At 39.6% G+C, this 27,933-nt stretch overlaps 1 protein-coding gene across 2 annotated transcripts in view; it reads left to right on the plus strand.

Annotated features, from left to right (window-relative positions):
* Positions 1–13,953, plus strand: part of HTR2A (5-hydroxytryptamine receptor 2A) — a 51,746-nt gene extending 37,793 nt beyond the window's left edge. For both annotated transcript variants that reach the window (XM_010951401.3, XM_045514032.2), the window contains one exon: positions 12,979–13,953. In XM_010951401.3, the coding sequence (XP_010949703.2) occupies positions 12,979–13,778 (800 nt within the window). In that variant the 3' untranslated portion in view covers positions 13,779–13,953. The remainder of the gene's footprint in view (positions 1–12,978) is intronic.
* The last annotated feature ends 13,980 nt before the right edge of the window (positions 13,954–27,933 follow it).

Genomic DNA, 27,933 nt, shown 5'->3' on the forward strand with positions numbered 1-27,933 from the left:
ATAGAGAAAATTTGCCCCCGTGCCCCGGGCTGTTTAAGACATTTGGTAACTTACTTTTGGAGACTCCACCCACATCATCTTAAATACGTAACTTATACTAATATGCCACATTAAACATAACTATCAGAGCTGATCTGGCCAGGTTACATGTTACATTGTACAGATTTTTAACTTAAATGTTTATTTTGAGGTTGCCTGTTTTTATTTCAGATTTTTTCCAGGTCTTAAAAGTTTCATAGGCCCTTCAGAACATCAAAAGGTCTCCACCTGCCACCCCACCTCAGACCTTTTTAGGGAAGGGAAGCTTTGGGGTTCTGTCCCCAGCTACAGTTTATCTGGCTACCTGGAATAGAGAGGAGCATTCCAGAAGTGTAAGGAGACGCCAAAAAAAAAAAAAGGTGGCCAGGATATCTCCCAGTTGGGAGCCCCTTCCCACTCCCGACCAGGAAGGAAGTAGAAATGAGAGACAGCTCCCCACCCCACCCTAATGAGACTTATTTATAGATCTCACACAAGGCTTCACCCACTAGGAAAATTAGGATGGATCTTGTGAAACTGTCCTTTCTAAAGTTCAAAAATGTTTTTTAAAAAAGCCTTTACACATTTCAACCTTTAACAATTCAGTGAGTGTTCCTTGAACTTGACCAGCCCATAACATCACTTCTCCAATGAGGCAGAGTGTACTAGTTTCCCACGCTGCCATACCAGAAACTGGGTGACTCAAACAAATTTTTCATAGTTCTGGAGGCTCGAAGTCCAAAAAAAGCATCACAGGGTTGATTCCTTTGAGGGCTGTGGTGGAGACTCTCCTCCACGCCTCTCTCCTAGCTTCCGGTGGCTGGTGACAATCCTTTGCCTTCCTGTCTTGTCAGATGCACCAGCTGATTTCTACGTTAATCTTCACATGGCGTTCTTCCCGTGTGCTGCTGCTTGTCTCTGGGTCCTAATTTCCTCTTTTTATAAGGCCACCAGTCATACAGAGTTAGGGCTTATTTTAACGACCTTATTTTAACTTGATCAAAGACCCTACATTCAAATGAAGTCACATTCACAGACACTGGGGGTTAGGACTTACACATCTTTTCAGGGGATACTCGTCAAACATATCGGGGAGGGTGAGGGGTATCTATGATCTCTTGACTAAAGGCTCTGATCTATTTCTGCCTCAAATGCTATCAAATATTAGTTATACAGTTACATCCCTGAACCTAGGAGTCTCTGCTGTCTTCTGTTAAGAGTGATGCACACTTTAAAATCCCAAGGCAAATTTCATCCTAGAAAGAGTTGAAGTCAGTTAGGTTGCAGACCTAGAATAGTGATATTTTATTCTAATACAGGCTCAAAAAAAAAAAAAAAAAACTATTGTGAAGTCCTTATGCTAAAAGTAAAGTCTAGCAGCTTCTCCTTCCAGCCAGTCCAAGCCTGAAATGAGCTAAACCGCATGAGCTCTATTAAGTGCCCCTCTTGCAGGGTAACAGAGTCTAATGAACTAAATTTTAACAAAATCTTACAAGCGACCCTAACAGGAAAAGGAGCAGAGTATGGCTCACGGGCACTGAGGGACACCTAAGCCTGTGAGCTCCGCACCAATGCCTACTAGATGGTTTTTTTCCTTCTCGGAGCACTGGTCCTCCTGTCACACATCAGTTGATGCGTTTGTCCTATTCACACAAGAGTTCAAGTTCAGCTATCACCTCTGGGTATCTCCTGCAAGATGCTGTTGGGAGCCTTTCCCTTTATCTCTTTAAATCCTCATGACAACTCTGAGGGATAAAGTTGTCTTGTTAGCCAAGAATCAAATCCCAGACTTGGCACTATGTCTAGAGCCCTCTCGGATACCCCCACAATTCGATAGTGTTCTGAAGGAAAATATACGTGCTGCTGAAGACCAGGACTCTTCTGACTTAGTCACTGACGCTGGTTCCCTTTAGTTTTCCAGATTTAAATGTAAAGAAGGGCCTCCAGGTGCTGTTACAAAGGCAAATTCACCAGGACTGCAGACTACTTCTTTTAAATACCTAAGAGAGGTTTAAGGGGGCAATTGGTAAATCTGAGAACTAGCATTAAACCTCTGAAAAACCTCTGGGAAGACAGAAGGTGATCAGGTCCACACCCAGGAGACACAGAACCCAGAGAAGAAAAGCACTGAGAGCCACAGACAGGGTAGCTGGCCCCCTCTTAGAGTCTGCACACAGCCCTCGGCAGGGGCCGCCGGCCAAGTGACCCAGCAAAGCAGAGAAACAGCAACCTCGGCCCGGTGTCTTCTCAGCTGGCGTGGTGAGTTCAGGATGGGGTCAGGGCTGCAGATCTCCACCTTAGCAGCACATTAAGGTCATCTGTGGAGTTTTAAACCTTCTGTCCTAGGCCTCACCTCGGGCTCAAAGTCAGACTCTGGGTTCAGTCCAGGTGTCAGTATTTTAAACCTCCGAGGTGGTTCCAATGTGCTCCAAAGTCAAGAATCACTGACTCAGAGCACGGGGAGAGGGGAGGGAGCAGCCAGCTGGCCTCCAAGCTTTCTCTCCTCCTGCTCCCCCAAGCCCAAGGGTTAGGGGACTGTAAGCTAGAGCAGCCACCTACGCAGGTGTCTGTGAAGGCATCCAGGCCGGATGTGAGCAAGCAGGGGGTCCTTGAGCCCACATCTTAATGCTAGAGGTCCTCTACCCTACGGTCCATCCTCCTCCCCAACCAGAATCTCCGGAGGCACACAGGCGAGGGTCTGAGCTGTAGAACCCCTTCTCCTGGAGTACAGAATCAGCTGTGGTAGCTTATAAACCCAGGGGAACATAAACTTCAGGAAAAAATACTTCGGCATAAGAGAAGCAAACCCATAAAGGAAATACAACCTTTACCTGACAATTCAGAAGTAACATACCATCAATGGAACAGTAACAACCACCCAGATTGACACAGGAAATAATACTGGATTCAAAAATGATACCAGAAGCATTCCCAAGACCTTTATGGAAAACAAGGCCTTAAATTCTTATAAGACAAAATAACAAGACCTAACTTAAAAAGATATAACATGTTCATATTGGAATAATTTGACATCGTAAATTATAAAATGAAGATGTTACTTTCCCGCCAAATTAAAGCCACAGTTTTCAATGCAGATATCAAGAGGATTTGAGGAACTTGACGAAGTTATTGTAAAACATTTATGAGAGAACAAATTCATCACACCCACAGCTTGTAAGAGGAAGGACCAAGGAAAGAAGCCAGGGCTTAGTCACCCAGTCTCCTGCTTATTTCAATCCACTTGGCCACAGCTGTGAGTTGCACTTTAATCACATAAATAAGGGTGAAAAGCAGTGCTGCTTTTCATTTATGGAACAATTTTCTTCCTCACAGAAAGGTTTAAAAGTTAATACATGAGCCTAGATGGCATCAAAACTCATCAAGTTTTGAAGAATTTGCCTGGTGAATCCATTCCAAATGCACCAAGGCAATGCCATTACTACAGGGGGAGCAGAGAGCTCTGGGTACAAGCAGATGCCATATCCACAGCCTGGAGAGCCCCCCTCCCTGACGGTCTCCACGAAGGTGCCTTCCCACAGCGACGTACAAGGATCAGAGCAAGAACGGGTCCAGGAAACACGTATTCATTCCCTGCTGCTGCTATAACAACTGTCACAAACTTATGCAACACTTTTTTTGAGTCTACTTTTTTTTACTGAAGTACAGTTGATTTACAGTGTTTCAGGTATACAGCACAGTGATTCAGTTATACATATATATATTCTTTTTCAGATTCTTTTCCATTATAGGTTATAACAAGGTATTGAATACAGACAAACTTAAGCAACCCTTTAGCCAGCTTTAAAACACACACACACACAAATGTATTACTTCCACTTCTAGTTAGAAGTCCAAAACGGGTCTCACCTGGCCAAGTCAAGATGTCAGCAAGGCTGTGTTCCTCCCAGGGGCTCAAAGGGAGAAAGCCTCACCTGCCCCTTTCCAGTTTCCAGAGGCCCTACTGCCAGCTTCAAAGACTAAATCACTCTGACCTGAGCCTCCACCTCCCTCCTCTTCCACTTTAAGGAAGCTTGTAATTACATTGATCCCACCTGGATGATCCAGGCGCCTTGCCTTGTTTGAAGGTCAGCTAATTAGCACCCTTAATTCCTGTTGGCAACCTCATCTCCCCTTTGTGGTAGAAACAGTGTCCGCTTATCAGGTCAGTGATGCCAAAATGAGAAGCCCATAAGGATGTGAATAAAGAATCCACCAAAAAACACTTTTTACAGCTCCAAATCTGTGCCAAGCTATTTGAATAATGAAAATTTGGTCTGGCCCACAGGTTGCTTTTGTTTGGCTTGCAGTGTGTTTTTTCCTAATTGAACCTGATTTTCCTTAGACACTGTCCAGTTTGTAACCCACCACATAACTCAACTATATGACTACATTAGTCCCATATGCATTCAAGTTCACAACTATTGGTATGTAATTTCCAGATTGGCTCATTTTTAAGTATTTAATACTTGAACATATGCTGACTGCAGGGATGACAGAGAAAGAGGACAATCACAGGAAAAAGAGGAAAATAGGAAAAGACCAGAAATTGCAGCATCGCCATCTTTGGAAGAGGCATCTCCCAGCCCCTAGCCCAATTACAACAGCTGCAAATCATGCCACACCTAGGTTGAGATGAATCCCCACCGTATTCATGGCTGGGTCTCTTTCGACTAGCCTGTCTATATTTGGGGAAATTCCCAAGAGGCAGAACTTAAATTTCCAGCCTTCCTTCAGCTAGGACATTGGCTCAGAACCTAGGTTCCTCCAAAGAGCAGCACCCTGGCAAAACTGTGATGTGGAAAAGAGCAAAGCGAACAAGAGGATGTTTCTGCCAGCATGGAGGTAGCTGAGGCATCAGGCTCCCAGGGCTTGCATAATTGAGTCCCTGGTAGAGAAGTGACATTGGTGAGGCTCAGTGGATAAGGAAAACAAGAAGTTTCCTCATTGGACCACGTCTGCAATGCCATTTTACTCCTGGAACTTTAACCTGGAGCCTAGCCATCTCAAGAATTCTTTGAACTACTCAGTATCGTTTTAAATTTATTTCCTGCTAAATCAACCCAAATCAGCTTCTACTGCTTAAAAAGAAAAACCGTGACTGATAAAATAAGCAATGGCAGACTCATCTTTGAGAACCTTTCACTGGGGCTGCCTTGGGAGAAAGCCGTTCACACTGATTTCCAACACCTGGGAAAGCAGCCCTCAATTTCGCCAGCCAGCCGTTGTTCCCACAGGGGAAGTGCACAGCAGAAATCTCTGTTTTCTCCTTGCTCTGTGAATCCGAACGTGTACTTTCTAAGTCAAATCACGTTGCACACCCATTACTCAGTACTGCTGGCAGCTGACTTCACTGTTACCATCAACAGAAGAGGTCATTACATTTTCACCATTTGCTACTTAGTCAGTTGTGGAAAATGACAGAGCGGAGGAGTCTGTTAGCCATTCTGGGAGATGGTCTTGTTCTGCAAGGCTCTTATGGTGAATGATGAACTGGTTCCCTATTCACAGACCTCTCTGCGAAGGAGGCAAGCAAGACATAGATTTTAAGCTAAGCTGTAAAGATGACAGCAAGCTGGTTTCCATTTCTGTTAGAGCCAAACACAGGAGGTAAGAGGTTTCAGCTATAGCAGAGATTTTCAGACAGAATGAGGGACATTCTTCTCTATGATTTCTGCCTGCTAGACAGTTCTGTATTTACTACCAACAGTATAGCAATTCCCACATATATTCCTCATGAGAGTCCTTTAATGGAGATACTATTAAACAATCCACCATTTTATGGGAGAAAGGAGTCAGATGGATTAAGTGGCTTGCTTAAGATTGTAGGGGATCCAAACTTGAGTTTTCTGATTCCAAGCCGATGGCTTTTTCTTTTACATTAGTAGCTTTGCAGATGGGTTCCAGGGATCTCTGGGATGTTTTCAGGAAGCCCAAGAGGTCAATACCATTCTAATAATAATAATAGTAATAGTAATAAGATCCAAAGGAAATGAGATCACTATCTTAAAGAGATATCTACACCCCCATGTTCACTGCAGCAATATTCACAACAGCCAAGGCATGGAAACAACCTAAGTGTCCATTGATGAATAGATAAAGAAAATGTGGTATGTGTGTGTACATGACGTATATAATGGAAAACTACTCAGCGATAAAAAGGAAGGAAATCCTGCCATTTGCATTATGCTAAGTGAAAGAAGTCAGACAAAGACGAATACTCCAGATGTAATTACTCATCTTAAAAGTTTACAAGATAATTCAGACACATTACCTCACTGTTTTCTCACCAAAGCCCTGTAAGTAAATTAGGGAAGACCTCTTTTTCTTATTTCCACCTTACAGAGGAAGGCTCTAGTTTCCAATACACACTTGTTTAATTTACCTGAAAAAGAGCTTTGAGAAAAACAAGAGCCCTCCATCCAGGCTATCAGTCAGAACAGAGAGGAATAAACCCAGACCTCCTGATTCTCCCTCGGGCACTGCACTTTAAAGCATCTTTTCCCTTGTGATTTTAGCTGTTAAGGTGGTCAGTTTATGTGCTAGTTAATCCTATACGTAGTTCTCGCAGAAAGTGTACAAATTCAGTATCACATAAATACCCGTTTTTTCTCTTTCTGGCCCATGTGGCTCATTGGCAGCCTCAGTTACTATGTTTTCCCAGCAAAAATGAAGGGGAAAATTATGAAATAATCCAGTAAATTCAAGTCGTGTCTATAACATTTATTATAACTCCATTTAGAATTCCTTATCTTTTCTCACCCTCTCATTCATTTACTCATCAATCCCACAAGCATTTACTAAGCTCCAGGTATGAGCAGAGCTGCATTTGATGCTGGAGGGGCTTGCTGTAAGTAAAAGAGAAGATATCCCTGCCATTAATGAGATATCATCTTGTGGGTGAAAAGACATTTCTAAAGAAAAATTCTGAAGCATTAGAAGTGTGAATTAGCTCAGTATAAATTATTTATGGAGGTGACGAAGGACTACAGAATAAGGAAACGAGTTCTTATTACAGAGAAATCATTTGGGGAAGGCTTCATGTCGGGGATGTCTTGAAAGAATTATGTCATGAGATATGTCTCAAAAGATATGTAGAATATGGTTTAGGAACACAATCTTCATCTACGGCCTCCAAACCATCCCCAAATAATCGGAGTCAAAGTAAACACAAATGTAGCCCCAAGACAGGTTGCCTTGCTCCCTCCACCCAACCAGCTGCCACCCCCAGGTCCCTGCTGCAGATAAACTCTGGAGCCCCCAGTGGCTGGTAGGGCATTTCAGGGAAGGGGATGGCATCAGAACTGGTCCAGGACAAGTCAGCCTGAGCCTACTGGAAAATTAATAGATTTATTTAATAAAAGCAAAGGGCAGAACGATAAAACTTTACTTGACTTCAGTTTATTTCAAAATAAACACATTTTTACAACACTTTTAATCCTCTACATCTCCAGTTCTCCACACTGCTTGGAAATTAGGATCACCTGGGTGTTCTTTCGTTTTAATAATAATGTCCCTGTGAGGCCTGAGCATTGGTATTTTTTAAAGTACTAGTATCAGAACTTCTGGGAATAGAGCCCAGGAAATGTAATTTTCAAAAGCTCCCAAGGTAATTCTACTATGCAACCAAAGTTGAGAACAATTGCTATATAAAAAAGAAACTAGGTGCCTATTTTAAGGATTTTAGTTTTAAAAAAATCTGGCCTCAAAGAATAATGTTTCACTAGAGAAAATTTCAACTTTGAGAGTAAAGAATGAAAAAGAAAGTGTGGAAGTAACAGACTCATTAGGGATTATGTGTATCTGTGTGTGTATGTTCTGTAGGCAGGGCACTGATACAATTCAGTGGTTGTTAACAACCTGGGGAGCAGAAACTTCTGATAATCTGATGAGGACTCTATTCTTCAAAATAATGTACATAATATGCAAATTTTGCAGATTTTAGAACTACCACCGTCTTCCTAAAACCAACGTTAGGGACCTCTGACATAGTGATAGACTTTTACAACTACCATAAAAGGAACAAGTAAGCAGGTGAAAAGTCCAGCCATAAGAACTGGGAAACCTAAGACTGACTCTTGATTTTGCCCCTAAATTTCTGTGAGATTCTAAATAAATCACCCAACCTTGCAAAGCCTCAGTTTTCCTATAAAGTGAAAATTTAATCTGCCTATAGGGCAGTGTGGGTAATATTTTTACAATTTTGTTTTTTAAAAAAAAGTCAACGGAGAGTAAATGAATATATGTGAAAATACTCTGAAAAGTTACAATTTAGTATTAGAGATATTCAGAATTAATCTAAGAGGAAACATACAATTTCTTGGGTAACTGATGGGCCTATCTAGCTTTCACTATGTAATCTGACGACCAGAACTTGTAAGGAAGTTAGCAACTCTTGAGCTAACTCAGAGCTAACAGAACCGGAGATGTAGAGGATTTTTCCTGCAGTATGATGACCAACTTACAGTATTCATTTGTGGTGCTTTCTGTCAAACTGCTAGTAAATCCGTTCTTTTTTTGAAGTATAGCTGTTTTACAATGTTGTGTTAATTTCTGATATACAGCAAATGATTCAGTTACAAATATATATTTACATATATATTCCTTTTCATATATATTATTTTTCATTATAGGCTATTATAAGGTATTGAATATAGTTCTCTGTGCTACATGGTAGGACCTTGCTGTTTTATCTATTTTACATATAGTAGTTAGTATCTGCAGTAAATCTACTCTTATACCTTGAAAAAAATTCAGCATGTGAAAATGCACAGTAATAGTTTCAGAGGAAATGAAACCTACAAACCAAAATTTGGTCTTTTTCACAGGAGTCCTGAAGTATTTGCCTCTTTCCCCTCCATGTCCTACCTGATGTGAGGCCCTGGGGATTCCCACTGTCGTGTTCCCTATTAGAGGATCCCCACCTAGTAAGGCAACCTTCTTATTTCCCAAGGAAACACTGTCTCAGAAGTACCTTCAGAAGATACTAAAGTATAAAAATCTAGGATTAAAAACAAAGCTTGCTTTTCACAGCCAGTGCTACAGAGTTAAGGCCATTTACCCCGACTATGGTAAGATGCTCACCAGAGGTGCAAACTTTATATGCAAAGAGGAAGCAGGGCTTAGGCACCAGCCAAAGCCTTCATGCTCCTGGGTGTCATTCCCTATTCATTTCATTGTCTTAGTCTTAATGCAAAGAAATAAAAACGTGCATGGAGGATCCAAGCCTGATACTGAATTTTGATTGCTATTTTCTACTCCTCAGAAAAATATATTAAACAAAATGCAGAGTCATGTAGTTCAGGCTACTGTCTGTTCTTAAAGGAAAATGCTTTATATGCAGAAATTTCAAGTGAGAGGAGATGTCAGGTCTCCAAAAGCAGCTATTATCAAACAAAGCAACCAGAAAATGAATGCACTGGAGATGACTGCGACCACAGTCCTGGCTATCGGCCAGCATCTTTGTCTCTCTTGGTAGCAGAGTGTTTTTGAACTGTTTATAGTATCCACAAAGCCTATCTAAGTGCTATACTTCTTTGACGTCAAATTCCTCCCCCTCTTTTATAGAGTATTGCTTTAACTGTCTCGTTACTCTTTCCATAAACCATTGCTGACCCCCTACTATAAGTGAGGCACTGAAAAGAATGGTGTATGAGACTGCTCAGGGTATTCGCGTTACGTGTAAAGAAGCATGGGCCATTTAAAGAGCTAATCAGTTTGATTCTGCCCCTCCAAATCAAGGTCCCCCTTGTAAATGGCCTGTGTCCTCTTGCCACATCCACTTTAAAGGGACACTTCATCCCAGGCAGCTAATGGGGGTATCTCAATAAAGTGGCTTTAACATCTGTTTCCCTCCCGGACCACAGACGTTGAACCATTTTGGAGGGTGGATGGGTGGGTGTGTGTGTGTGTGTTTTCTCCTCAAACAAGGGCACGCATCTGAATTCCAAGTGATTGAAGAATTTTGTGTTTTAGGTAATCCTGTATTTTGGCTAATTTAGAATTGCCACTGATATAAATTACCAGGTCACAAACTAGTAGGGCAAAAGGCTCTCAAGGTGGTGACTTCCTTTGTATTAATCAAGAAAATACACACCCAAGAATTTAATAACAAAATCATGCACTTTTTTTGGACAGTTGATACTTTGTTTACGTGTATCATGACTAATCATAATGGCTGTAATTCATCACATTAGAAAAGCAATCAACAGTTCTAGCTGTATAAAATTAAAATTGATTGAGACCCTTTGTTACCCTGGCAGAAGATAATAATTACATCATTATTTATGAACTATAGAGCTGATAGCCAAAAGTCTTTTTAACTTCTTCTGATTTAAGTATATCTATTACATATTAAACTCCAGCACATACAATCAAGGTAAAATAGAACAAAATCAAATTACTGTATTTAATCTGAATAATTCTGCAAAGAAAGCTACTCTCATGTTTACCTACCACTGGCAGAACATCTACTCTGCACTAGGCACTGTCCTAGGTACTCTGCAAACCTGATTCATTTTATCCTCAACACACGCATGGAAGCATGTTGGTTGCATCTATTCTAATTAGTGGGCAACTACACTAACAAAAATCATGTAGCTTAGTACAGGAAACATCTTTCAAAGATAATATGTTCAAACAATTAAACAAACAAAACACTCTTCTTAGAAACCACATCTTAACTTTTGCAATCAATAGTTTTTTGAAGGATAAGCAAAGCTGGTGTGTATCCAGTCTCAGAAGAGGTTCCTCTTGGAGTCACACTTCTTCCATCTCTTCTTGGCCCACAGAATGTTCCCAGAAACAGGCAAGGGACAGAGAGGAATGAAGGAAATGAAGAGTCATTAAACACTGAGTGTCCTTAAGAACAGCTCTGATGTCACTTATCTCCACCTTCCAAGAATCCTGGGATGGCCTTGCATAGATAAATGACAAATATTGTCAGTTAAGTCTGTGAAGATAATGGCAAATGTCACTGAGGAAGATTTGTATTAAGCATTAGATTAACTCAAGCTAATGCTCCCTCCTTGCAAGGATGGCTGTAGTGAGGTGCATGAGGCTAGGACAGTCTGATCCATTGTTGGATGGAGCTGGACTCTGTTCTGAGTATGCAGATAGATCCCCAAAGGAAGTTTTTCCATGGATGGCAAGAATCAAGCAAGCAGTAGCTCCCATCTCTGGAACAAACCTGTGTTCTTGGCTGGATTGTGACCACTAGACTCTGAAGGGTGATCGGAAGCAAGGACACTCCTGTTATACAGTTCTGAAGGAGCTGAAAACATGGGCAGGAGTTGGAAAGGAACTTTTCTGCTGACCTTCTTCCTGGGTGCCCTGTGGTATTTACCATTTCACAAAGGAAGCAAACTTAAGTTATACAGAGTATATATTTGATTTATGTTTTCTCTTCTTTCCCCATCATCCTGATTCTTCCTTTATGGCAATCAAATGATTGCCTTAGCCTGATCAGTCCCAGGCTAGTAGAGGAAGACATCCCCACTTCTCCCAAACTGCACAACGCTGGCGGTGCACAGCAGGTTCTGTCATCATGGGGGAGAAATTAACATGATTAAGGCCAACTGCTGCCTTTATTCACTCTACTCCCTCCTCTGCCTAAGCCCTATGCCCTAGAGAGCTTTACAGGTTCCTCAAATTTGAGTGACAAAACAACTGACCATGAGCTCGTGTTTCCATGTATTCAGCTCATTATCTACCAAAACGTTTTACTTGTCAATAAGAAAAGTCTGCAGCTGCTTATTTTCTTGTAATCCACCCTTATGAATGCTTTACCATTAAAAATAAATAATGACCTTTATGGGACCACTGGACATGTGAACACCAACTCTATATTTAATATTAAAGAACATACATTTCTGTATAGGAGTGGGAATGGTACTGTGATAATATTAGTTTTTTAAGAGTGCATACCTTGTACATATACACAATAAAATACTTAGATTGAATGATATGATGTCTGGGATCTGTTTCAAAAGAAACATGGGGGGGTTACAGCAGGTGGGGGGTATGGGTGAACCAAGCCTGGCCGTGAGTTGGTCATTGTTGAAGCTGGGTGACAGGTTCATTGCACTGGGTTGCTTTGTTTTGTTTTGTGTTCTTTGTATTTGTTAGAATTTTTCCATAATAAAAAGCTTTTCAAAACAGAATCAAAATTGGTTAAACTTACTTTAAACTCACATTAGAAAAATCATATTTTTCAAAAATACTTTAAAATGTGTGCAATTTTATGATTTCATGTTAAATGGATTAAGAAGATTGAAACTGCACATAAAATACTGCATGTACATATATATTTACATATGCATGTAAATGGGAGAAAAACTACACAAAATGTAAATTATGGTTGTCTCTGGCTGGCAAAAATATGTGTTATTTTTCTTTACTCATTGTTATTTTTTGCACTTTCCAAATGTTCTAGAAAGAAAATATATTATTTTTTAATTTTATGAAGCAATTTTTATAAATCATGCTCTTGGTATGTTAGGTGAAAAGAAGAGTTACAGAAATGGACATGAAATAGAATCTGAATTTCTTAAATGTGTGTGTATATGTGTGTTTATCTAAAATAAACATCATCAAATTGTGAATGATGATTATCTCTGGATGGTGGCATCATTGGTCATTTTTATTTTTGTTTCTTTGTATGTTTCTTCTTCAATTAATAAGTATAATGTTACATCAGAAAAAACAGCATGAAAAAAATTAAAGCTAGATGTATTTATAAGTAAAGAAATGTCTACGTAGGACAATATAAATATAAGGAACTATATAAATATATCCTTATAAAATGGATAAGTAAGTCTAAGGGAATTTTAATTCTCTTTGAAAGTGTATGTTAAGCTTTTAAGCAATGCTGATATAAAATCCTTTGAACAGCCACCGTTATGGGTGATGATCTTGCCCTCATCTACACAACTCCTTAATGTTTCATTTTCTGTCCGTCTCCAGGTATATCCATGCCAATACCAGTTTTTGGGCTCCAGGATGATTCCAAGGTCTTTAAGGAAGGGAGCTGCTTACTCGCTGATGATAACTTTGTCCTGATCGGCTCTTTTGTATCATTTTTTATTCCCTTAACCATCATGGTGATCACCTACTTTCTAACCATCAAGTCACTCCAGAAAGAAGCTACTCTGTGTGTGAGTGATCCTGGAACGCGGGCCAAATTAGCTTCTTTCAGCTTTCTCCCTCAGAGCTCCCTGTCTTCAGAAAAGCTCTTCCAGCGGTCCATCCACAGGGAGCCAGGCTCCTACGGCCGGAGGACAATGCAGTCCATCAGCAACGAGCAGAAGGCCTGCAAGGTGCTGGGCATCGTCTTCTTTCTGTTTGTGGTGATGTGGTGCCCCTTCTTCATCACCAACATAATGGCCGTCATCTGCAAAGAGTCCTGCAACGAGGATGTCATCGGAGCCCTGCTCAATGTGTTCGTCTGGATCGGTTACCTCTCCTCAGCCGTCAACCCGCTGGTGTACACACTGTTCAACAAGACCTATAGGTCAGCCTTTTCAAGGTACATTCAGTGTCAGTACAAGGAAAATAAAAAACCACTGCAGTTAATTTTAGTGAACACTATACCAGCCTTGGCCTACAAGTCCAGTCAGCTCCAAATGGGACAAAGGAAGAATTCAAAGAAAGATGACAAGACGACAGATAACGACTGCACTATGGTTGCTCTAGGAAAACAGCATTCAGAAGGCACTCCTACAGACAGTATCAACACAGTGAATGAAAAGGTTAGCTGTGTGTGATGGACTGGCTGCCATGGCAACCGTGGAGTGCACACTGAGCGAGTTTTCACCTATCTGGAAGGGAAAAGCAAAAAGAAAAAAGAAAAAACATAGGGAGGCTGGAAAAAACTAGGCCAGTCTAGTGGAATCAACAATAGTATCTATATGCCTCATTTTATTTTGTCAATGAAAAGCAGGATTCACAAAACGTGCACTTCAAATATTCTGACAGCATTTCAGCTGTGAGCTTTATGATATTATTTTTAACATTGTAAATGACATGTCTTTAATTAGCTTTTATTGTATAATTATAATGAGGCCATAAATAAATCTAAATTAACTTCTATTTTCAAGTGGAAACCTTGCTATTTACTATGTTGTTAATTGATGGCATGAGTTGGTCACTTACTGCTGTAAATAAAAATAGCTCTAAATAGTGAAACATCTGTTGACTATAATGGCCTCCTAAATAAAGATAAATTCTCTTTAAGACTTACCATGATACATATTTTGAACAACAACAAAAAGACACCAAGGACAGTGTTACAAAATCTGTCTTATTAAGATACTTAAATGAGATACTTGACAACTTTTTCATTCCCACTTTTTCACAGATGCCATTTTGAAATATTTACAAAGTTGCTGGCATTTGCTGCACTTCAAGTTAATTCTTCTCAGAAGTGAAAGATTTTAAATGTTATTTAGTAACTTCTGCTGCTTTATTCTGAATTTCCAGCGTGGTCTTGTTTAGTGTTTGCTCTACTAGGTAAACTATCAAACGGATAATCAAAAATTACCAAATACATTTCTAGAAACTGCTTCTCCTAAACAGCACCGTAGAAATGTTTGGTAACTTGCTCTTTAATGGCTGCGTTGTGCATGTGCTCCTCCGAGCAGTAGGCAGTATTGATGTAACTGCGTCAGGACTGAGGAAATGAGCTCAGGTTTTTGGCTACTGACAGCAGTAGAGTCTTAGGACATCTCTGTAAAACGCAGGTGACCCTGCTGTTGGCACCCATCAGATAAACGGAGGCTTTCAAATCAATCTATATTATTTACTAAAACTGTTCAGCTTTGGACTCACAATTGTCTACTGAATGGACACACTGTGTGAAGAAATCTCCTGGGTACTAAGGATATAAAAATAATTAAAACAAGATCTTTGCCTTTAAAGAAAATGACCTAACTGGAATGGTTCTTATCAAAAATAGTCATTAACAGACTTATTCTGAGAATCAGTTCAACTTATTTCCTTCTCACCTGGTTCAGAAACAGGTTTGTTTCAACTCTGAGGATTTCTCAGTTAAGTTTCTTGACTAGTTGCCAATGAATACCAACCAACCAAAGGGAGGGGGAAATACCACTTAAGGTTAAAGCTTGGAATTAGTTTAGAAATACACACTTCAACTTGGACTCCAACTATGACTACCAAAGTTTCAAGCAAAATTTTTGTTCCATTTTCCTAAAGATGAATTAACTAATTATATGCTGATGCTGGATTTTCCCCTCCAAAAAAAAAAGCAGTAATATAATATTTTGTAGAAAAGTTTGTTAAAGAAAGACAGAGAGTAATAGCAGTTGATTCACCTGGCTATTATTTTAGGTTGAATTGCACATTCTTATTGGAGTAGATGTTCAAAATGTGCGTTCAATACTGAAGCATTTCTATTGAATGAGAAATCATTTTTTGCTCTATGCCATTTGGAAAAAAAAATTATATATTTGAAAACTAAACAATGTGGGAGGTACCCTTGGGTATTTGGAAATGCATTAGGGCTATCCTAATTATGTGCTTCTAGCTACATTGGAAGGTGTTTTTTTCAAAGCTAGAATTTACATTAAGCCACTAGTATCTGGGCTGCATTTGAGCTGAACTATTTTCATGATTATACCACATGAACTGATAAAAATACAAATGTTAAAAAGTCTGTGCTCAACTGTATTTTGCCTTAGTTTATAACTCTGCACATCTCATTATATATTAGAGAAGAGACTACAGATTCTACACCCATATACTCAGTCTTGATCAGAATGAACATAAATACTGCCTGGTATGTCTTCTGACTACATATATATTACAGATGTGTATGCTTTTTCTCTCCATGACTATCTATTCAAGTGTATATAGACAAACATGTATCTGTATACTTGTTCAGACATGTTCCCATGCACTTTATTCAATATTTATATATTTATATGGAGGAAAAGCAAGAGTCATGAATGAAAACACTCAGTATATACACATGTGTGCATGTTTGTTTTGTGTCAATTTAAATGTGAATTTCATGTTCTAATGTTTCTATGACCTTCCATTGCTGTCAAAGCAGATTAAAATGTGCCAGAAGTATCAGGTCTTTAAATAAACTGGAAGTTGACCTAATTTTGTGGGGAGACTTTAACAGAATTCTATGAGGGTGGTGAAAGCAATGATCCTTATACATATTTGACAGACTCTAAGTAAAATGGTACCTTTGGGCCCTTTGTTTAGTCTGGGGATTTTGTGACTGTGAAGGCTTTTTAAACACACCCCTCACCCCAGTGAAACAGACCTTGACTTATTTATGGATCTATGATTAAAGGACTCACTCCCAGTCAATATTATTAAAATAGAGTGACCAACCTTATTCTACCTTAAGTTGAACGGTAGATTCTTCTACATTTAAAGAATTAAGCGCCAAAATTAGGGAAAATTCTCAGTTTAAAGCATACTTAATCTACTTGGGCACAGCACCATCTCATGGTCATTTTTTGAAGTGCTACCGTAGCCAAATTGAACTAACTCTACTATTGCTTTTGGCAAAGGGTGCTTCTTCCATTTGTGCATCAATGAAACATATTTATAAAATGTCAAATTATTCTGTGCCACATGTAACAAACACAGTGAAGATTATTTTATGTAATTATTTTAGTCAAGGCTATTCTAAAAGATTTCAAGAATGTAAATAAAGAATACTCAAAAATAAATGCAATTTTGTGAGTCTATAGCTGTGTCTGCTAAAGAGAGTTGCCTGAAACTTTCCAGGTCATCAGGCTGGAAACTCAGGTATCACCCAGGTATTTTGAGAGGATAGAGCTGTGCTTCTGGAGCTGTCACAAAGCTAGGATCCACCTGGCTGAATCAGATTTATGGCCACGATCCAGCTTCTAGCTAGCTGTAGCAGACAAATGCTCCACGTTTGAGGACTGCGTCTGGTTCCACCTGTGGGGACACCTGTACAGGTATACCCCAAGACAAGCACAGGTGCATTTACACACAATAAACCAAGGAGACACCATATTATTGAATAAACTGGAAAGTTGCCCTGATTCATTATTTCACTTCTAAATGTAGGAAAAGGGAAACAGGGAGAGTAGGTATCTTTTCCAGGTGTTCATGGCTCCATGTATCGAGTGCCTACTGCGGTTCAGGCATTAAGCTGGTTGCTTTGCTTACTTTACCTGATGGGATCCTCACAACAGCCTACAAGGTAGGTATTACTGTTCCCTCTTTTTCATAGATGAAGAAACTGAGATTCAGAGCAGTTAGTAACATGCCTGAGGTCACACAGCTGGCAAGAAAAGTGGCGAGTGCAAGCCTGGGTCATCTGACTCTGAAGCATAAACTCTTTCCCCTCCTCAGTTTGGTACAGGAGAAAGAGCACTGGGCTCAGAACCAAAAGATGCAAGTTCCCATCTTAGCTTCCCTGCGCACTGTTTAGATGAGCTTGGACAAGTCACTTAACAACTGCTTCAATTTCATTGTCTCTCAGATGGAACTACTAGTACCTGGCTAACTGACAACATTGCTTAAGTGAGATCATGGCTGTGGCTCTGCTTGATAACCTGTAAAACACGATGACAATGTTTATAAATGTGTTATTAAAAAGAAAAAAGTTAAGCCTCTGCATATTATTAGCCATCAGAGCAAATTCTAGACAAAAGGGTCAGAAAGGCAATATTATTATTCAGCAGCTTCTACCATTCTTTCCCCAAATGCTTCTCATTTTTTTTTTACATCTTTTTGCTTCTGCTTTTTCCTCACAGTACTGCAGAGTTCCCTTTGTGGGTCCTCTTTTTTTTTTCCTGCTTTTATCAAAACTTACTTTATGTCCCATTCCATCAGGTTTCTCCTTTCTGCTAGAGCACTAATAAATAATTCAAGCTGACAGCCCACTGTCTATCACTGAGATCCATTTAGCCATTCACCACGAAGATAATCCAAAAGGCGGAAACCAAAGGCAAAAATTTTAGGCACCAGGGAGACAAGTGATAAGGAAATTTGAGGGCAAGAAACATTTTCCTGGTATCTCTCAAGTGACCCACAGAGAAACAAGTAGCTTCAGACAGTTTATAAAGTTTTATGACTTAACACTGAATTTTAACCTATAATAATAATGATGATTTTGAAAACATCAGACTTTAAAGATTTCATTCTAAACTGAGAACATTAATAACATTACTAAGCTTTTCCTCAAGTTTTATAGTCAATGAATATCTGCTCCAGTAAATATGCAGTATGACAAAACTTCTTGGTTAATTTTTGATTATTTTTATAGGTGGCTTGCAAAAACGAACGGCTTCCTTATTTTCTCTCAATGGTATTCACATCAATCTGCGCTCTTTTCTTCCTTTTTGATATTTTTAACACCAGTATATCCACCTGAGCCAATCCATTATGAGAACTTTTTAATGTCTAGTTGGAGCTTCAGGATTTGACGTGACCCCATTGGAGCAGAAGACTGAGGCAGTAAACCTAGGTCTGCTGCTACTACCTGACCATGGACAAGTCAAAGCCTCTTTTCCCTCAAGTGTACAATGAAGGACTTAAGAGTCAGTGAGCTTTGCAGGGTCTAGGTCTATGCTTCTATGAATGCTAGGGAGTCCCGTCAAGGCTTTGATGAACCTAGACACAGCTTCATGTGCAAAGAATATTCTGAAACACACAATTCTCAATTTCTCTTAAATTCTTTAGATGAATTTCAAATAAATGACAGCTCTAAATTTTATATGGAAATCTACAAGAAATATCAAATTGTTAACAATTTAAGGAGCTTCTAAGGTATAAGACCAAGAGTCAGATATCAACATAAAGGATTCCTGCTATGGCATTTTTCCCATAGTCAGCCTCTCTTCTGCTCAGTTTCTAGATGCTCCAGGATAGTGGGTTGCTCCTTTTAACAGTGCCCAGGTTTCCTGAAGATTAAGTGCTCCCACTATTTCAGTTCAATTTCCTTGAAGGATTAAAATTTAAAGGCCCAGATAGATTTAGAATTCACACTACAGAGAAGATCTCTTCTTTAGAAACTAGATTTTTGTTGAAACTGAGCCAAAGTCCTTTAAGTTTTTATTTATAATCAAGATTATGAGGTCTTAAAAGTGTGTTTATTCTGGCTCCTAGAGAACAGCACAATCCGTGCTTCCTATCCTACATTTATTTCATATATTGAAAGGTAATAATATGCCATTACTCAAATGGTTTTGTCTTGCTTGAGGTGACCCCCAGTGCAGAGCTGAGACAAGAACTTGGGTGCAGGTTGTTTATGTGGGAAGTGGTTCCAGGAAGCAGACAGCAGTAGAGAAGAAGTAAAAGTCTAAGTAATCGTGTGGTATCAAGGATGCTGAAGACAATGAGGACCCAGTTCCACTAGCAGTAGATGACTTGGAACTCTGAAACACAGGTACAACTAAAATCAAAGGTGGGCCAAAGGTACCTGGTCGAGAACTTGCATGAATGTTTTAACCAGCTGGTGATTAATCATAGTCTTGAAAATCATTATGCCTCCTCAATAGAAAGTGGTATTATTAGGGTTAGTAACAATTTTCAAATAAACATATATTCATAGTATACAATCACGTCTAAACGTATTCCTGAGACCCTCTGACCAGCACACATGTTTTATACAGAATCAAATTTAGAAGCATACTGCAGATAATTCCTTCCAACTAAGACAGTTATGGTCAGCCATCATCATTCCTTCAGGAACTTTAGAAGACTTAAACAAGCACTCTATAGTCCAAACATGTAAATGATAAATTCTTCATATGAGTTCCATTTATTTAGTGTTAAGTGATTGATCTAAACTATTGAAATGGGATGAACAAAAAGAAACATAGTCAATACATTTAAGAACTAGGGGAGCTTAGATACCACGGAGTTCAGGCTCCTCATTTAGTGGAAGTGGTGATGAAGAGCCAGAAAACTTAGAGAAATTATCCAAGATCACCTGGACAAGCAACATTCAAGTTAGCAAAGAGATTAAAGCCTCCCTCTTGGTACCCAATCTCTACTTTTACCCTTTGATATGAAAAAATGGATCTAAGAAGGGCCCACTGGTTTATGGTCCATATGGTCTCTTTGGTCATATTACCAAAAATATATTTAAATTAGGTTGAGGGACCAATGTTGCAAGCTCACTTATTCTTTTAACAGGTTTTGTTAGTGAGGGTCTACGATCTGCATGCTATACCTAAGATATTCATTGTGGGAAGTTTGGGGATAGAATTACTCTTTGAAAAAATACTAGAATAAGATGTTTCAAGAGGAATTATCCTGTCCTCTTTATAAAATTCATGTTTATTTTGTTGAATTCACCAGATTTGTCACAGATTAGCCCAGTTAATATGTGGATAACTTGACACACCTACGCAATGATGCCTCTTGAGAGACTGCATCTGATAGACAGATATCCCCCGAGGCAATGCTACCACCCTGATGCTAATGCTTCAGTGACTGGAGATCCTAGTGTAAAGCAGATTTACGTGGGCCACTGGCAAAAGTGTTAAGAATATAGCATCTGGAAATTAGTTTTAAAGGGAAAAAAACAAAAAATTAGAACATTCAATATCACTATTTCCAGGCTCCACTACTAGAGCTCTGCATTCTAAGCTTCACAATGGGGTATACAAAAAAGAACAGCCAAAAGATGAGAATTAAGTCAACATAAAAAAAAGCAAACCAAGAAGTACTTTTTAAACAGAACAAAAAAGGAAATAAAAAAGAAATAAAGAAATAATAAAACTCAAAACTAATTTGCTTAGCATGCACACATCTAATAATTTGTCCCTCTGACCTCTAAAAAATGAGATATAAATATTTCATTTCTAAAGTTGAGATGGTGGTTTATTTTCTGATTTATCAGGAAAGCAGGAAATAGTTATTCATGAGTGATTTTGAGTATAACAAATTTAGGTAAACTAAACATTTTTAAGACTGAAGAGAAAGAAGAGTGATTTGCATGAAAATGTCATATTATATCCAGCCTTCAAATGCAATCACCAGAGAACATGGCTATGATTAATTCATCCCTACACTTCTCTGCAGTGGAACATGGAAGCTATGACTCATGTTTGGTCCTCTACCCGTTCACCAGATGGATCAGATCAAGTCCAGACACCTATTAGGACAAATCAAAGGAATAAATCTTGTCAAACTCAGAATTATAATCATAATCATGACACAAATATCATTATCTCAATTTATATTAAGCATGATAAATAAAACATTGACGCTCTATAGGTAAATTTATATAATATTCTGCCTTAAGAAACTTGTTTTAATGCCTTTGAAAGACAAATTATTTCCCCTCTGGAGAAGATTATTTTTTATTTGAATTTAGTAACAACTTATGTTGCTAATGGCTTTGGTGGTCACACTTGGTTCTAAGAATTCAGGTAAAGTACAACTACCCACTTATAGGTAGATCATAATGTGTATATAAAGCATAAATTAGCAATGTTTTGACATTAATTTTGGAACAAAGTAATTAAGTCCAGAAACATCAGTCTACCTCCCTTACTATAGGAGAGAAAGCAGAAGAAATGTAAAAGGAAGATACAGATGTCAACATTTATTTACATTTCACAACTATTCTGTGCTAAGGGCTTTCACATACATAATCACAATGACATCTACTTATGTATCATTGCAACCAATGAGGAAACTGAGTCTCAGAGGGAAACTTGCCCAATTTCACCAACTAATCAGGATTCAAGTGCAGATCCCTATGTCTGTTTTTACTGATCCCTGTTTCCACTGTGAGAAAGATCAAAAAACATTTTCTATAAAAAGGAAAATGGTGTATATTTCAGGTGTTGTGGACCATACAATCTGTCACAACCATTCAACTCTGCTGTTGCAGTGCTGAAGCAGCCACAGACAATAAGCAAATGAGAGGATGCAACTCTCTTCCAGTAAGACTGTTTTTACAAAAACAGGCTGTGGGCCAGACAAATCCTGTTGGCCATAGTTACCAATTTCTGGACTACACCATCCAACAAGAACAATAATAATAATCACAACTAATACAACACTGTAACCTACACGACTACTACCATCACAACGGTTTATCTGAGCCTTCACTGAATGCCCAGTATTGTGCTCAGAGTATCCAGCACTGTGTCTAGTGAATAGTTTATCTGAAAAAAGGGAGAATCTATTGACTCACTATTCTGGTAAGGGTTGCCATCCCTTTCAAATAGAACTCCCATTTCTTTACATTTTTTTTCCTTCTAACACAACCATTTCCAATGTCCTGTTACCTAGTCTATAAAACAGAACCTTCACACTTCAAAGAATGTTACCCGAAAGTGAGCCAGCCAATTTTCTCTTATGGGACAACCTGCAAAAGAGTCATTGTTCAAAAATACAGAATAATACGCAACCCGGGAAACACAACAGACACGAGGTAACCCAAACTCAGTGATGCTTTTCTAACACTTGCCCTGGGAATCATGATTTGATGACCTCGACAAGCAACCACAGCGCACTGTGCTTAAAACAGCCATGTTGCAATGCAAAGAAAATTAGACAATTCAGGAGGAAAAATCTGCCAAGCCTCAGAGAGGAGAAGATCATTGAGTACCGGAATTAGAAACATTTCTGTCATTGGGCTGACATAGTCCTCCAACCAGCTGATCCCCTGATGGTATGAAGACACACCTAGGAGAGGAAAGACACACAGTGGCACAAGTACTCTCAGTCCTCAGTTAAGTTGCCCAATTTATACTTGTGAGTAGAGACAAGCATGAATGTAATTATTTACAAACCAAAACTCTGAGAAGAAATGAGGGAATTAACTATACAACATTAGTAAAAGTAAGCTAATAAGGTATTTCCCCCTTGCAATGCAGTAAGAATTGAGTTATTCCATATTCCTTAGGTTCACAACAACAAGAAGTTACATAACACAGCTTAGGAACTTTATCCTAGTGCATTTTACAATGACTCAAAGTTCATGGTAAGGCCATTATGGGGAGGGTGTATTTTAAATCTAATGCTAAAAGGTTTAGGAAAATGTTAGAAAGAGCATGGGCTTAGGAATTACATAAACATACATGACTTCATATTCTGCCTCTACTATTTACTGGCTGTATGAAAAAATTATTTAACCTCTGTGAGTCCCCTCTGTTAAGTGGGGAAGATAATACGTTGTGGAGCTGTAAGAATTCAAGGTAGATCCTTGAACAGATTTGGCCAATTATAGAACATACAATGACATTACTAACTACAGAGCAAAGAGGTAACTGCTTGTTACGAGGACCTGCCTGACTTTCTCCCACAGAAAGAGGGACAAAAATAAAGGCAAAGGGACCTCCAGAGTTAATAAACCACAGGGAAAATTTACACACGAGGTTTGGCAGCTTCTCAACTGGAAAGGGTGGTCACCTTGTCATCCGTATTTTGTTTATATAATAGGATGAGTTACCAAGGGGGAAAAAAACCCTACTATTGTTTGGGGTTTTGTTGGGGTTTTTTGGGGTTTTTTTGTTTTGTTTTGTTTTGTTTTTACCAGTATGGACTTTAAAAGGAGACATCTCCTTTCCTTACCAGCACCTGTCTCTGAAGGTCCGGGGCTCCTTCCCAGTCGGGGCTGGTAAACAGGCCTGTTTCAGGCCCACGGAGGTTGTGTCACATCAGATGCAGAGAGGATGGGGACAGTGCTCTAAACTGCAGTTGGGGGTGACAGTGCACGCCAAGGCTGCCCTGAGACTCAGAAAACTTCAAGGGGGAACACTTCTATGAGAGAGAAAGATCTGCACTCTGCCCCGTCCAGGACCCTCTGGACGTTAGCAAGCCCTCTATCAGGCTGGCACTGAGTGGCAGAGAACAGAAAATCAGACACCTTGCCGGAAGGACTCCAGGTCTGATGCTGGTATGGAAGGAGTGAGGCTCCCAGCCTCCTGCTGGCACAGTCGTAGACATGGGCATCTCAAAGTCTCTGGACTATGACCTCTGGATTCTTCTAAAGGGGATGGCTCCCTGGCAACAGTGACCAAACCGAACTTTTCACCAACCTTTGTAGGGGGAAAAGGGAAATCAGGCCCAGATTTATTTTTTTATTTAGAAAAATAGGTGACTTTTTGGCTCTCAAGTGTCATTGTATAAAATGGTAATAAAAAGGAAGAATGAGGGGAAGTTACATTTCCTTTTCAAATCTGTCTTTTGATGATACAGCAGACTGTCAGTCCTGCCTGCCCATGCAGGAGGCCTCATTCTCATCAAGTTAACGTGTGCATGGGCAGAGCAATCCTGTTCTAACAGAAGAATCCTTACACTGTGGCTGACAGTTTCTTGGCATCAGCTGTCCAACAATCTCAGCATTTTAGAGCAGACCTATGAAGAGAAATGAGTGAAAAGAGCTTCTGAGTAGCCACAGACACAACTCTGCCCTTTGTTCCACAGAAAATGCCCTCAAACCCTGAAGCAGAGTCAGCCCATCGAGGAAATGAGCAACATTCTCTCACCCATGACTTTCATAAACTTGAAGTCCCAGGCACCTCGAGATTATTGTGAGGATCAAGGGATGCTGGACTGGAAGTTACTGTGGACTGGCTCCTTGTTACAAAACAGATTAAGAACAGCTGAGCTATGTGACTGCCATTGAAAAAAGCAGACAGGAAAACTACAAATTGGTAGTGGAAGAAAGTCACCTCAGGTCTGAGGGTTTCATTCCTGGCTACAAATCTTGCATGCTTCAGAAGCCCCCAGCACAATGGTTCCCATTCTCCAGAATGCCTTGAGAGTTGGTTTGAAGTGCAGATTCCAGAGCCCCCTTCCAGAATTCTCTTTGGGGCCGGTGAGGGTTGGGCCCAGGAATGTGAATTTTTTTTATAAAACCCTGGGTGTTTCTTCAACAGTTAGTCCTGGGACCACTTTTCAGGAAACACTGACCTGTAGGTATAACCGCACTCCAGCTATTCATTCCTTCAACTAACATTTATTAAAAACACACCCAGGTACTGAGTTGGATGTTGGGAATTCGGAGATGACAGAGGCATGGTCCCTGCCCTCAGGAAGACCAGAGTCTAGTCAGAAATACAGAAAAGGTAAATACTACTCAGCCATAAAAACCGACAACATAATGCCATTTGCAGCAACATGGATGCTCCTGGAGAATGTCATTCTAAGTGAAGTAAGCCAGAAAGAGAAAGAAAAATACCATATGAGATCACTCATATGTGGAATCTAAAAAACAAAAACAAACAAACAAAAACAAAGCGTAAATAAAGGACAGAAACAGACTCACAGACAGAGAATACAGACTTGTGGTTACCAGGGGGGTGGAGGGTGGGAAGGGATAGACTGGGATTTCAAAATTGTAGAATAGACTACACTGAATTAAAATAAAATAAAAAAAATAAATAAAAAAAAGAAAAGGTAAATAAAATCTGCAATAGTGTCATCAGAGCTATGCAGGCACCTATTTAATATATACCAGACACTCTGGCAACACAAAGAAAAGAATGATAAACTCTACGTCAGTAAGGCTGAGAAGCTTTCACTGATGAGATGTTTGAGTTGCACCATGAACAATGAGTATGAATTCACCAAGCTGACCTGAGAGAAGGGCATTTAAATAACAGATGAGCCCAGAAGTGTGGCAAGTGAGGACTTCAGTGGACCGTAAGTCATACACTGAGAGTGAAGGAGGGAGAGTGAGCAGCAGAAAACAAGGTGGAACTGTACAGGTAGGGGTGGGATCAAAGAGACCCTAAATTGCAAACTTTCACATTGGGAGTCTCTCCTGTGGGTGGTGGGGAGCCACTGACCGATTAGCGAGATAACATGTAATCATATTTGTACCTTTGATCACTCAGGTGCCAGTGGGAAGCTCACTGTTGAAGGTGGAGGTGATGGTGACCATCACTATTGCAACTTCACAGCCCAGGGCTTTATCTAAAGCAATGATAGCAGAGGTGAAGAAGCACGAAGTGTGAAAACTGCTAATATAGAGGATGAATTGGAGATGGGAGAACTGTAGCACCACGCCCTATGGAAACACAGGCTCATAATCTTTTAACTTCAACTCCAAAACCCTTTATCCTCAATTTCAAAGCCAAAAAGTCCTGGACACTAAAAAATAATTCTTAACAGCTGATTTGGTAGCAATACCTGACCCAACCTAGAGTCTTCTGTGGGAAAATCTGCCCTGAACTGGGACTATGTGTAATTGTTAGTTACGCACTTGACTTGACTATTCACGTGTTTCACTGCAGAAATATTAAACTATAAGATTTCTGGGAGCTCTTCTAGATCCTGTTGATGGTGTTATGCAATGTGTGGTTTCAGGTCCAGATGACCTTTCTAAAACCAGAACAATCTGAATTCCCGAATACATAGCAGCAGAGAGAAGAAAAGATCAAGAAGACTTAACCATGAGTGCAACGGAGAGGAAGAAATCTCGTTTCTGGCTTGCATTTAGGACAATAAAGACTATCACTCTCCAGAATGAGCAAGAAGGAGCCAAAAGATTAAGGGATAGTCTATAGAAGCTTAGGAATTTTTCAATTCAAATTATTCATTTTTTAAAAAGTATTTAAATGCATCTTTATACATATCTAGAAGTCCATGTGCCTGGAATATCTCCAACCTCTTCAAAATCAGGTAAGTGAGAATAGAAACACTGCCTTACATCACTGCAGTGCGTTAGCGCCTACTGAGCACTTTACTGTAATTACTGCACTGAGTCCTCTGAACTGCAAAGCATTTTTGTATGCATGTGCTCATACTTAGCTAAATCTTAAGCTCAAAAAAAAGCATTCAGTTTATTTTTAAATATGTCATATTTCAAAATACACATTCAATACCAGAAAAGCCTCTAAGTGCAGAGAAAAGCTTGATATTCTGGGGAAAAGAGTCTACAGAGACACAAGCATTCTCCTTAGCTGTACTTCCACATCAGTGTGAAAAATGTGGAGATTTCTACTGAATTTACCAAATAAGACAGCATCATGGGACTGCTGCAGGAAAAAAAAAAAGGGCAGCCTGTATCTCTCTCCCTTCAAGGATTCTAACAATGTGGTTTGATCACTATTATCTTTTCAATCAGTAAACTTTTCTCTCTTCTAAAAAAAGGCACCATGATCTACAATTGTACATCTGTTAACCTCAACTGTATTTATATCTCAATCTCCTGAGTCAATAACAAATTTGATTGTTCTATTCTTGAATTCATTTCTCCTTATAATCTTGTATTTATCAGATGGTTTCATGGCACTTCACGGCACCCTTGCCACCTGTAGATGCCACATATTTGTCTCAGTTAACCTACATCTCTGACAAAGCTCATGCTAAAATGGCATACATCTGCCTAAATGAAGAGAAATGTGTGCTTGGTAAAAGTTGTCTGTCTTACCCATATCTTTTTTAAAAGTTAAGCAAGTAACATAAGACTATTGTTGTAAAAGATTCAAATATACAGCTGCACACAGTAAAATGGGAAGGTCCCTTTCACGGCCTTTAAGGCTCTCCTGCTTCACGCCACTGACAATAGTTTGGTGTAAGTCTTTTCACCCTCCACACACCCTTTCCTATGCTCCACGGCTAGTTCAAAGGAAGAGTTCAATTCCTTTTCTATGTTTACACCCTCTTCTTTCTCTCTCTCTGTCTCCCAATTACATTTAATACCTTCTCCATCAAGAAATCCTATTGGCTCAATCTTCAAAATATATCCATCACCCCACACTGCTACCACCTCTGTCCAAATCACCATGATAACCTTCTGTTCTTACTTCACCCTAATCATCTATTCATGTACAACACTGAAAGGGATCCTTTTGGAAACAGTCTTCTGCTCAGAAGTCTCCAATGTCTGTTCATCTCATGCACGTTAAAAGGTCCAGTCCTTTGGGGGCTAGAAATTCCTGTACAACTTGCCCCAGCCCAGTTGGGCTGCAAGCACATCTCCTGTGACTCTCC

This window comes from Camelus bactrianus, chromosome 14 (genome assembly GCF_048773025.1).
Source record: "Camelus bactrianus isolate YW-2024 breed Bactrian camel chromosome 14, ASM4877302v1, whole genome shotgun sequence".
In the NCBI taxonomy this organism is placed as follows: domain Eukaryota; kingdom Metazoa; phylum Chordata; class Mammalia; order Artiodactyla; family Camelidae; genus Camelus; species Camelus bactrianus.